This window comes from Cervus elaphus, chromosome 27 (genome assembly GCF_910594005.1).
Source record: "Cervus elaphus chromosome 27, mCerEla1.1, whole genome shotgun sequence".
In the NCBI taxonomy this organism is placed as follows: domain Eukaryota; kingdom Metazoa; phylum Chordata; class Mammalia; order Artiodactyla; family Cervidae; genus Cervus; species Cervus elaphus.
In genome coordinates this window covers 37455077-37466778 of record NC_057841.1, presented here as the reverse complement: position 1 = coordinate 37466778, position 11702 = coordinate 37455077, and the positions used below count along the sequence as shown (strand labels likewise).

At 47.9% G+C, this 11702-nt stretch overlaps 1 protein-coding gene across 3 annotated transcripts in view; it reads left to right on the top strand.

The window, feature by feature from the left end:
- Positions 1-11702, top strand: part of GATA6 (GATA binding protein 6) — a 32832-nt gene that overhangs the window by 1616 nt on the left and 19514 nt on the right. The window contains exons 1-6 of one of the 3 annotated variants that reach the window (XM_043889322.1): positions 1-158; positions 885-2056; positions 6264-6430; positions 10081-10206; positions 11269-11356; positions 11449-11552. In XM_043889322.1, the coding sequence (XP_043745257.1) occupies positions 928-2056; positions 6264-6430; positions 10081-10206; positions 11269-11356; positions 11449-11552 (1614 nt within the window). In that variant the 5' untranslated portion in view covers positions 1-158; positions 885-927. Of the gene's footprint in view, positions 159-246; positions 463-884; positions 2057-6263; positions 6431-10080; positions 10207-11268; positions 11357-11448; positions 11553-11702 lie in introns of those variants that run through there. The other 2 variants (XM_043889323.1, XM_043889321.1) reach the window with 2 other exon arrangements.

Sequence of the window (11702 nt, the reverse complement as noted above, 5' to 3'; positions counted from 1 at the left end):
CTCTGCACTCCGCTCCACCCCGCGACGTCCGATTCCAGAACGGTTTGGCCTTTCCGTGGCTGGGGATGACCGCGGGGTGGGTCGGGGTGGCCTGGCCGGCGTGGCCCAGCCGGCGTGAGCGCACGCGCTGGCGGCTGCATAAGCAAGCGGTACCTAAGGTGCGTGGCGCCGGGGACGTGGGGGTGGGCAGGAGATTCCGGCCCAGCGGACATCCCGCACAGCCTGTGTGTCCCTAAGGTCTGAGACTCCGGTCTCCGCCCTGGCGCCCCACCTTCCCAAGGCTGGGTTGTATTTCACTCCGGGGCTCGCGTTCTGTCTCGTCAGCGCAGTCCAGGAAGCTCTGGGAAAGCCCGAGTAGGAGAACGCGGCGGTTTCGTTTTCGGGGGACAGGTTGCCTTCCCTACGCTAATGATTTTCACGCGGGCAGCCCTCACCCCGAGGCATTTCGGGCGAGCGACCGCGGTACGGAGGCAGGATAAGGCGGCGCAGACACGCATGGCTCCTTAAAAAGTTCCTTTGTGTGTGCCATTGGCCCGGAGGGAGCCACTTTGGGGCGGAAGGAAAAGCTCGGCCAGTCTCCCAGGCACCCCTGGGATCTGGCGCTCGCGGATGAAGGATGCTGCGTCGGGGGTGGGAGGGGAGCTAGAGGGGATACAAGCCTTGCGGGTGAGGAGGAGCCGGTATCCTGGCCCTGGGAGGACCCTGCGGCGGTTGCGCAGGCTCCATGCTCCTTCCTCACCCCTGGAACCCGGGGCAGAAAATGGGAGTTTTGAGGAATCTCATTAGCTGGAGAGAACAGTGGAGGTGAGATGCGGTGCAGCCCGCGCCTTTGATAAGTCCTTCCTAAAATTTCCTTTCTCGACCCTGTCTCCCTCCCCACCTAGTCTCAGGAGCTAAAAGTCAGTTTGCAGCGGCGCAGGACCGTGGATGGCCTTGACTGACGGCGGCTGGTGCCTGCCGAAGCGCCTTGGGGCCGCGCCTCCTGCGGACGCCAGCGACTCCGGAGCCTTTCCAGCGCGGGAGCCCTCCACGCCGCCTTCCCCCATCTCCTCCTCTTCTTCCTCCTGCTGCTCTCGGGGTGGGGAGCGCGGCCCGGGCGGCGCCAGCAACTGCAGGACGCCGCAGCTCGACACGGAGGCGGCGGCGGGACCCACGGCCCGCTCGCTGCTGCTCAGTCCCTACGCCTCGCATCCCTTCGGGGCTCCCCACGGACCTTCGGCGCCGGGGATCTCGGGCCCCGCGGGCGCCCTGTCGAGCTGGGAGGACCTACTGCTCTTCGCTGACCTCGACCAAGCCGCGACCGCCAGCAAGTTGCTGTGGTCCAGCCGCGGCGCCAAGCTGAGCCCTTTCGCGCCCGAGCAGCCGGAGGAGATGTACCAGACCCTCGCCGCCCTCTCTAGCCAGGGGCCTGCAGCTTACGACGGCTCGCCCGGTGGCTTCGTGCACTCGGCGGCCGCCGCCGCTGCAGCCGCGGCCGCCGCTAGCTCCCCGGTCTACGTCCCCACCACGCGCGTGAGCTCCATGCTGCCCGGCCTGCCGTACCTACAAGGGGCGGGCGGCGGGCCCGCCAATCATGCGGGGGGCGCGGGCGCTCACCCCGGCTGGCCCCAGGCCTCGGCCGACAGCCCCCCGTACGGCAGCGGAGGCGGCGCGGCAGCCGGCGGGGCGGCGGGGCCCGGCAGCGCCGGCTCGGCCGCGGCTCACGTCTCGGCGCGCTTCCCCTACTCGCCCAGCCCGCCCATGGCCAACGGCGCGGCCCGGGACCCCGGGGGCTACGCGGCAGCCGGCGGTGGGGCCGCGGGCGGCGTGAGCGGGGGCGGCGGCGGCCTAGCGGCCATGGGCGGCCGCGAGCACCAGTATGGCTCGCTGTCGGCCGCGCGGCCGCTGAACGGGACGTACCACCACCATCACCACCACCACCCGAGCGCCTACTCGCCCTACGTGGGGGCCCCGCTGACGCCCGCCTGGCCCGCCGGACCCTTCGAGACCCCGGTGTTGCACAGCCTGCAGAGCCGCGCCGGAGCCCCGCTCCAGGTGCCGCGCGGCCCCGGCACAGGTAAGGGGCAGGGTCGCGCCGCGGCGTGCGGATTGGAGGGCGCGAGGCGGGTGTGGAGCAGCTTTCTGACCTGGACCCTGTTTCCGGGGCTTTCCTGGTGTGGGTGCCCGGAGTCCGGCCGCGTTGCGATGGTGCTTCTGTTTTGCACGAGAGAGACTAGATGCGCCGGTACGCCTCAGGCCAGGGACTGCAGTGGGCCGTTGGAAACAGTGAGCCCAGGAGGGACTCGACAGGGCCTGAGCCTGGTCGCAGACCCCAGTTTCCCGGGTTTCCACCCGGGACTCCCATTTGGGAGGGTGACTTTAGGTGAGTGCTGAGCGTGGCAGTCACCCTCTCAGATAGAGTCGTACCCAATTCACCTCTCCAAAGGTCGGGAGTTGAGTGTGTTTTTCTCAAGGACAGTGTTTTTATTAAAAAAGCTCCACGGTGGAAAAAAGGACCTAGTTGGCATCTCCCTGCCACTCTGGGAGGGGAGGCAGAGAGGTCAGCCTCGTGACTGTCCCGAGGGAAAGCTGGTGGAAGGGCCCTTTCGCTTGGCATCGACAGGCAGGGTGTCTGCGGCTGCTGCTCCCGTCTGCGCCCCACCCCCAGGCTGGGCCCAGGGGTACGCCGGCACCCACACCTATTCCTCCGCCAGAGTGCACGCCAATAATTTTTCAGTTTCCAATCCCACTCATGCTTTCCATTCCACTGTCTGGGGGCAGTTTGGAGTGAGCTGGGAAAAGTTGTCAAAATTCCTGCAAATGCGCGGTCTTGAAGAGCGTTTGTCCTGCTCAAGCAGGAGGGTGTGAACTGTTGTCTGGCCCGACAGAGGCATTTTGGCTTCTTTCCTCAGCCGCAGGGTTCTGGATCCTTCTTCGTGCATTCAGGGGTCTGTCTTTGTATTTCACGCGTTTGATGTAACTTGACAGTTTCCTAAGACCAAAAAAAAAAAAGTTTTTTGGCCCATTGCTTCTTTAAGGGGTGTTGTGGGTGTCAGAAGGTGGCAAAGGCAAGGAGGCCTTTCAGCCTAAGTTATCCCACCTGGGACTCGCACTCCCCAGGGCTGGGGTCCTCCATTTAGGACTTTTGGGGGTCCTAATTAGTGAGGGTCAAGTGAGGCACAGCCAGCCTTGTGCTCAGGGACAGTCTGGGAATACCAGTGGCCTCTGACTCGAACCTCCGTCTCTCAGTAACTTTGGGTGGAAAATCTTTACAGCCTGTGGGTCTGTGTGTAGAGTAGGGGCGGGGAGGGGCCCCGTTGAGGTTTGGAGACTGGAGAGGACAGAGCCAGGTCACCCTTGCTGCTGCATGGGGACCCATGTCTGGCTCCTGGGAGCAGAGAGACTGGGAGACAGGATCTTCAAAGGATGGGGAGGAGGTGGTGGTTGGGGTGTGAGGTGCTTGTCAAGTCAGGAATCCAGCAGGGAATCTGAAAGGTGGTGTGAATTGGGTTGGGGGCAGTTCTGCCGGCCTGGCGGACACACCTTAGCCTGACCTCCATTTCCCTTTGCCCCGTTTCAGCATTTCACGGGACAGAGGAAGAGCAGCAGTCCAAAAGGCATTCTGCCTTGGGATGTTTAAACTGATTGGTTCTGTGAAGAAAACCCTCTTAGAGGGGTTGGGTGCAGTTACAGACAAGTTATAAGTTATTTCATGTGAAACGTAGTCTATCCTTTCACTATTTTTTTCACTTTCTGGGTAGGACGCTGCAAAGTTACAAAAGTCTTGTATAGATTCAGAATTTTTTTTTTTTTTTTTAAAGGAGAGGAGTTTGGGAACATCAAACTTAAAAAGTCTTTTAAGAAGGCAGGAAGCTGCTGAGAATAAGCCAATCTGGGAGCTGGGGAAACGAATGACCCTAATTTTGCTTGTCCCCACAGATATTCCCCTGCTAGAGAGACCTTGACCCCCAGCCCCTCTCCTCCCAGGTTCCTGATTCTCTGCTTCTCCAATCTGATTTAAAAAAAAAAAAAAAAATGGAGGCACTCTTTTAACTGATTTGAGTGAATGGCTGGGCTCAGTGCGAAGGCAGGGGTGTGGTTGAGTGCTCTGGAAACCTGGTGTATTCACCTCTCCCTGGTGCTGGTGGGTGCGTGATGGGGAGGCTGGGGGTGAGCTCTGTCCCCAGAGGCCAGTGTGCTTCCAAGCTCCTGCTGAATTGGGTTCCATTCTCAGTCTGGGGATGACTTCACCCTTCTCCCCAGAGTCTGTCACTGCCCGGGGCACCCAAAGCAGACAAGTTAGGATGAATAGGGGGCCTATTGGGGGCCTGTTGGTGAGAGAGCTTCCAGCACAGTTAGATTTTGTGCTTTATAAAAAGTCGCATTTTGCTTATTTCGGTTGTAAAATCGAAGCTACTGAAAGAGGAGCAGGAAAAGTATGGAGGGAATGGGAACTGTAGATTTTACTTAACTAAAAATAGGCAAACTTCCTAAATTTTATTTATCCAAGCAGGGCTTTACATTTTGTCTCTGGGTTTTCAGCTGACCAAAGAGATTTACCTGGGGTGCTCACAGTCTTCTATTGGGAGTTTCTTTATTGTTCCCAGCCTGCGAGAAGGAGGCCAGGCATGGGGCTGGGTTCTCCAGGGAATGCCCCACTTCTCCATGGAGAGGGGCTCTGATAGGTAACATTTTAAAGTCAACAACAAAGACAAATACCTTGTTTAACTTCAGTGTCCTTGAAGTCCTGAGCATTTTACTGATTACCGTAGTCAATAGTGGCTTTTAGGGCGGAGAAGAATAAATCTTTGTGATGTGTTCTAAGTTGCAGTATCCCCATGACAACTTTGAACTGGGGTTATGGGGGGTGCTAGTTTCTTTTAAATTTATTTCTCGAGGAGGAAGGAAACTTGTTTTGCAGGGAAAATAATATTAATTGAATTAAAGATTTTTGTGCATCCAAATCAGACTGAAATATATTTACAAAAGCTGATGATAGACACAAGCTATAAACCAACCACTGATGAATAGAAAAAGAATAGAAAGGTTTGCTAACACAGTCTTCAAATAAACTCTAAAGTGTAATGTTTATTTACTTTAAAATTTGATTCAAAATGCCCCTTGAAGAAAGCTAAATTGTAACATTTAAATTTTGTGTAATATAATAACTCTAAACAGTTATTTTAAAGGAAATATTTTTAAAAGTATTTTAAAAGTACTTGATAAGTACCCATCTCACTTTAGTTAATTGTTCATATTTAGCTGATTTAAGGGGAAGTAATAAATGTTAAACTCATTTACTCTAAAGGCTTTTTTTTTTTTTTTTTAAGTTAGCAGGTTTAGGTTAATTATGAACTTTGGAAAACTAACCAAACAGTAAAATGACAAATATTAATTTAAATAGATGACATAAGTTGGAAATTTTAGTGTAGGAAAGTAGGAAAAACTTTGATTTAGCACTGTAACAGTGCTGGTAATTTTCTCAATCCATTCAGTATCCACCGTTTGTAGAAATTTTGTAGACTGTAGCAATTAGACCCATTTTAAAATGATATTTTAGTGTTTGGTTTTTGTGACATGAAAATCAAACCAACATTCATCTCTGTTCTTACAAATTTCCTACTGCATTTCCCCCCAGGAGTCATTATTAATTAATTGGCAAAAGCGCTCAAGAACAGTATTTCTAATTTCAGTTGTCTGTTCTTTATGGAGGAAAAGGAAGAGTGGTCGTTATAGAAAATACTTTCAAAAAATTACTTGAGATAAAAGAAGACAGCTTGGTTATGTCCCGGGGTATTTGTGGGGATATTTGCGGGTGGGGGCTGGGGTGAGCGATCACTGTTAATATTGCAAAGCTTGCTCGGGTTTTGGCAAGTGGTATATTGTAATTATGATGGATTTCAGTTTTGAAAAGCTTGGGAACAGCGGGAAAGGAGAGGTCAGGGGGCCCACACCGACTTCCCCACGGCTCATCTCAACTCCGAAGTCCTTGGGGAGACGGAAGGCGGATGATACGGGTCGGGCTTCCAGCTCTGTCACCAGACTTTGTAGGGCTTTGCACGGGGCGCGCCCAGGGGTGCAGAAGTATTGGACAAATAATTGGTCAACAGATCGGGCGCGGTGACATCAACAGCCGGCTCCCGGCCGGGCCGCCGAGTAGAAAGGCCGGTTGGGGAAGGGCGTAGGAGCGGGCCCCGGGGACTCTGGGTGCGGGTTGGGGGCTTCGCGGGGTCGGGCCGGCAAGCGCGCGCGCGGCGGGACCTCATCGGCCTCTCGTCCCGCAGACCTGCTGGAGGACCTGCCCGAGAGCCGCGAGTGCGTGAACTGCGGCTCCATCCAGACGCCGCTCTGGCGACGCGACGGCACCGGCCACTACCTGTGCAACGCCTGCGGTCTCTACAGCAAGATGAACGGCCTCAGCCGGCCCCTCATCAAGCCGCAGAAGCGCGTGGTGAGTGCGGGCGCCGCCCTCCCCCGCGGCCCGGCCGGGAGCCGCGCGCTGCCCGCGGGGAGCGGGGCTGCCCGCCCGACCCGGCCCGCACCTGTGCCCGCGGCCTAGAGCGGACCCGAATTGGGGGTCCCGGGTAGTTTCAGCGCCCACCGGGGCAGATCGTCCCCGAAACTAGCCACAGGGGAACGAAGGCAGCCCTGTGCTCAAATTCACACGGGGAGTGACATCCTTAAATGGAAAAAAAAAAAAGAAAAGAAAGGAAGGAAGGTGTGGTGTGCTACTGCCTTTAAAAAAAGTACCAACCCCCTATCTTTACACATCTCTAGATGTACTTGCAAATGCACTGAAATAGTTTTGGAAGGAGATCCAAGGAATGAGTGAGTAATGTTAGTAGCCTCCTGGGAGAAAAACTGAGGCTACAGCCCCAGGTCAGGTTAAGGCTTCTTTTCACTGTGGACTCTTGTCTGGTTTGGAGTCGATTCTTGAAGAGACCTAGCTCCTCTGTAACATCCCGTAAAATGGATGTTAAAATGGAACCCACAGCCTTCTTGTCCCCACAGGCTTGTCTTGAATCCCTTTGACTCTGTCCTTTCCACCTCTGGGCCCCTTCCACCTCTTCAGACTAGTTTTAGCTCCAAATTCCATCCGTCCTTTGGATTGTCCTTGAGTCTAGTGAAAAATTTATTTACTCTAACTTTTGTTATTTTGAAATCTGGCTGTTCAGAGAACTACTGATCATAGAACTTGAGGGGGAAAAAATGCAGTCTGCACATTTTTCTCAAGTGGAAGATTTTCACCATCCCAACACATTTCACTATGATTTAAAGTGTGGGAATTCTGATTTTCTTCAGGGATTAATCTCTTATTGTCCCCTGTGTTTTTAAGAAGGAAAGGCTATTTACTGCTGTCCTGATTAGAGAAAATAAATGAAAGCTTTCACACGCCCCACTGTAAGGCTAACATTTGTTTAGCCAAGTACTGGTACTCTAATACCTTTTAAAGTAAAATATTTTACAGTTAGATGCCAGACATCTTAAGTATCCAAGTAATTTATTTAATTGTTATACTCTAATTAGCAGGAACAAATGCTACACATGTTGTTCGTGTTAAATAGATTAGAGTGAAATTGCATCACAATCTGAGTCTGCCACCTTAAAGAGAAGCAATTAGTTTTATGGTTGTTTTGTTTTTAATGCATTTAAAATAAAGTGGCTGGGGTTAATTTAATGAGTGTATGTGCCTTAAACTTGTTAGTCACCCACAAAGCTTAGACTTTGCTTCAAAGGGCATCCTTAACTTCTGTGCCCGACTCCCATTGGTTTTCATTTTTCTTACATGCATCATATTTAAAAAGTACTGCTGGTAAATATTCCAAGGAAGTTCCTTGTTTTCATGCATTAGCCAGTGTATGAGCAATGAAAGTGATTATTATTTTTTTGGAAAGGCACATTGAACAGAGTCCTGGCTGAGCCTAGAAAGGTAACATTTTCTCAAGATTTAGCAAAAAACTGGCAGAATAGTAGCCATTTCGTTTCTTGTGGCATTTTAAATTTGATAACAGGAAACACAAAACCCAGTTTTTTTTTTTTTTTAACATCTCTGAATCTATTAGTTTTCCTTCTGCATGGCAGGTGTCTTGGCAGTGACCAAGGTCCGACAGTGTGCTTTGTAAATGGGTTATAAATGATACCAATTGAAGGGTGTGTCTATCAATTAGTTCTCCTGTGGGCTTCTTATTTATGGTTTTGCTGGATCTAGTTAGTTCTCAGACATAGAATGTTGAACCCAAGTTTGTTTAGCTAGCAGTACAGGACCAATCACGGTGAATTTGAACTTGTAATACATTGCAAAATAAGAGATTTATGGTGTAACTTGAATTCCTTGTCAGTGATGAATATAACTGAGATCGCTTGTTACAAGGAACTTTTATAACCTGCTCACCTTCATTTCACATGTTTATGGAGACTGGCTTCACTTATGATCTGCAGTTGACAGTCATAAAGTTCTTTGTTATAATGGCAAATTCTGATAACAAGTTTGCCTCACATTGGCTCCAAATTCCACTGCAAACTATCATAAATGGCCTGTTTATAAAATGAACTTTCCTGTCCCTAATTTACTTATTTCATATTTATGAAGAGAAAGGAGTGCTCTTCTGGGAAATTATTCTCTTTTAAGGATAAAGAAAAAAAAAAAAGAAGCCCTGATGTGTAAGATTTCATGTTTTCATCATTTTAACAAAGCAAATTCCCAGCCAAACATACTCGTTTCCACCAAAAGTCAAAGTGATTCTTTCTTAGCACCGACTTCTTAAAAATGTGGCAGTGCTAAGAGGCTTCCCAGTGTCTCTTTGGTTTTACAACTTGTCTGTAAAGAGTATGCTGTAGCAATAACAGGACGTGAGTTGTAAAAACAAAATTCAATTTTTAGCTTTGACTTTGCCAACAAAGATTTTGAAAATCTGTCTTTTAATCTGAATAGTTAGTACATGCTCAATCTATGTTTTTGTTGTGTATTCTTTATAACTTCTTTTCTTAAATTAATCATCATGGCCAACTTCCCTAATTCTATATCTTTAAACTTGTTTTGGTCCCTGGATTTTCCCCATAGGTTTTTTTTTTTTTTAACTGAAGTCATAGCAGATTTTTTTAGTTGCCTATCTAGGTAATTGAAAAGCAAATTTAGATTTTTGTCATTCTAGGTAGGAACTTAGACTAGCTTAAGAAGTCCCTCTTTATAATTCACACATAATAGTTCAGAGGAGATAAACTCCACATAAGGATGTTATGGGTATAAAGGAAACAAAAATCAGAGTGACAGACAGTTGACCTTTTCTGATAAATTTAACCCTTTGTACTGAGAAGGAAAAGGCAACCCACGCTAGTATTCTTACCTAGAGAATCCCAAGGACAGAGGAGCCTGGCAGGCTACCGTCCATGGGGTTACAAGAGGTTGACATGATTTATCGACTAAACCACCACCACCACGTGAGGAAAAGTACTATACCGACAGGGTAAATCAAATGAAACAGCATCACCAAGAGAAGGCCAGCACTAACACAGTGTTGTAGAATTTGGTTATCCTTTGGAGAATGGATAATACAGAAAATTCAGGCAATAGGCGATCGTGATGATCATTAATGAGATGTATTAAAATATGTTCCTTTACAAAATTTTTGTGCATCTTCCAAAATTCATTTCTATTAATATATATAGGCTTTTCTACAGTTTCTGGTTTATTCCTCTGCACGTATCTGAGAAATAGACCTGGTTATCTCAGTTTTCAGATGAGGCAGAGACTCCCCAAAGCCACTTAACACATTGGCAGGCAGTTTGTGACTGCATTTCTTCCCTCAGACCTCTGACAACAACAGTGAGCGCCGGCATTGGCCAGTATTGTGACTGCTCTAATCTATGCTAATGAGCTGGGGCAGATCCATTGATCTGTATTAGATGGAGCACACTTTGGTCCAGGAAGGTCAACCTAATTACACATAAAGAGGTTTTTTTTTTTTTTTTGCTTCAAGGGGGACTGCTTATTTATAATAACCAGGTACATGCTTGTTGCTGGCAGGGACATGACACATGGACGTGTGTAGCATATACGTGAAAAGCACTTATGTCTGTCCACCCTCTTGTGCTGTTTTCTAGCCTTCCTCCCGGCGGCTTGGATTGTCCTGTGCCAACTGTCACACCACGACCACCACTTTGTGGCGCAGAAACGCCGAGGGCGAGCCTGTGTGCAATGCGTGTGGACTCTACATGAAGCTCCATGGGGTGCGCTACCTTCTCCGCTTCTGTGTATACACCTGCAGTGTCTTGTTTGTACTTGGTTTCAGCTTAAAAAAATCAGCAAACGAGAGGGCATGGGGTGAAGGATCTGATTTTTGTATATGCATGTTTGTGAATCTAGGGGGCCTGTCAATTATACTAGAAACTATTATCATACTGGCAAGAAACAAAAAAAATGCTGCCAGTTAAACTCACACACATCCATAGTCAGACATCCAGATTGTAGAAATACAAAAATGTGGAAATACGCATTTTTAGAACTGATACATGGTAGTAATCTTTTTTAAAAAAGCTGTAAAATTGAAGTCTAGTTGATTTATAATGTTGTGTTTCAGATGTACAGCACAGTGATTCAGCGATCCCATATGTGAATGTGTATATTCTTTTTCAGATTCTTTTCCCTCCTAAGTTATTACAGAATGTTAAGTATAGTTCCCTGTACAGGAGGTCTTTGTTGGTTATCTATTTTGTATATAGTAGTGTGTATTTTAAAGACCTGTACACTTAAAAAGAAAAAAAGCATGGAACCTACTAGAAATGCACACTAACTAGTTTATAGCTTAAAAATGTGAATGCATTCAAACACATCTATACAGAAGAGTCATAACATTGGGTAGCTCTAGTTAAAAAGATTTTGCATTTTAAGCATAGCACAAGATATTATAAAATATGCCAATTTTAAAAAGAAAAATAACCTTGGCATATGTAGAAAGAAGAATTCACGATCTCTTTGAAATAAAAATATGTAATTCATTGGTTTCACTCTGTAATTGAAGTTGTTTAAAACAATAAATATTAAGTTGAGGGAAGAGATTCTACCTGGCAAATCACCCCATTTTTTTTTTCCTGGAGGAATCTGCATTTGATGGGGAAAGTGTAGTCTTTGTGCAGTTGGAATCTATGAAGTGTGTATAAAAATTGGATTGAAATTTATGCCAACTTCTTTTAAATGAGGGCTTTCAGTACTGACGTTCGGGCTTTAGTTAGTTTGGTTTTTCTGCAGTATAATATTTATTAAACTTATGGCCTATGTGAAAAAATTTTTAGGTGCCTCGACCGCTTGCTATGAAAAAAGAGGGAATTCAAACCAGGAAACGAAAACCTAAGAACATAAATAAGTCAAAAGCTTGCTCTGGTAAATATAAGAAAATGCTGTTTGACTGTAAAATATTTGCCAACCTTAGTAGAATATATGTATATTTATGAGGTTAATTTTGACCGTTGCAGGTAATAGCAATAATTCTGTTCCCATGACTCCAACTTCCACCTCTTCTAACGCAGATGACTGCAGCAAAAATACTTCCCCCACCACACAACCGGCAGCCTCAGGGGTAAGTGTTAAAACAGCACAGACTATTTCTGAGCTAGTGAGTTGCTCTCCTGTATATTATCTCCAATTTTATCTTATCTGGTAGTACAATAATCTAAACCAACAGTTCAGTTTAGTTAGCTGATACCTAAGAATAGTTTTTAGAGGAAAT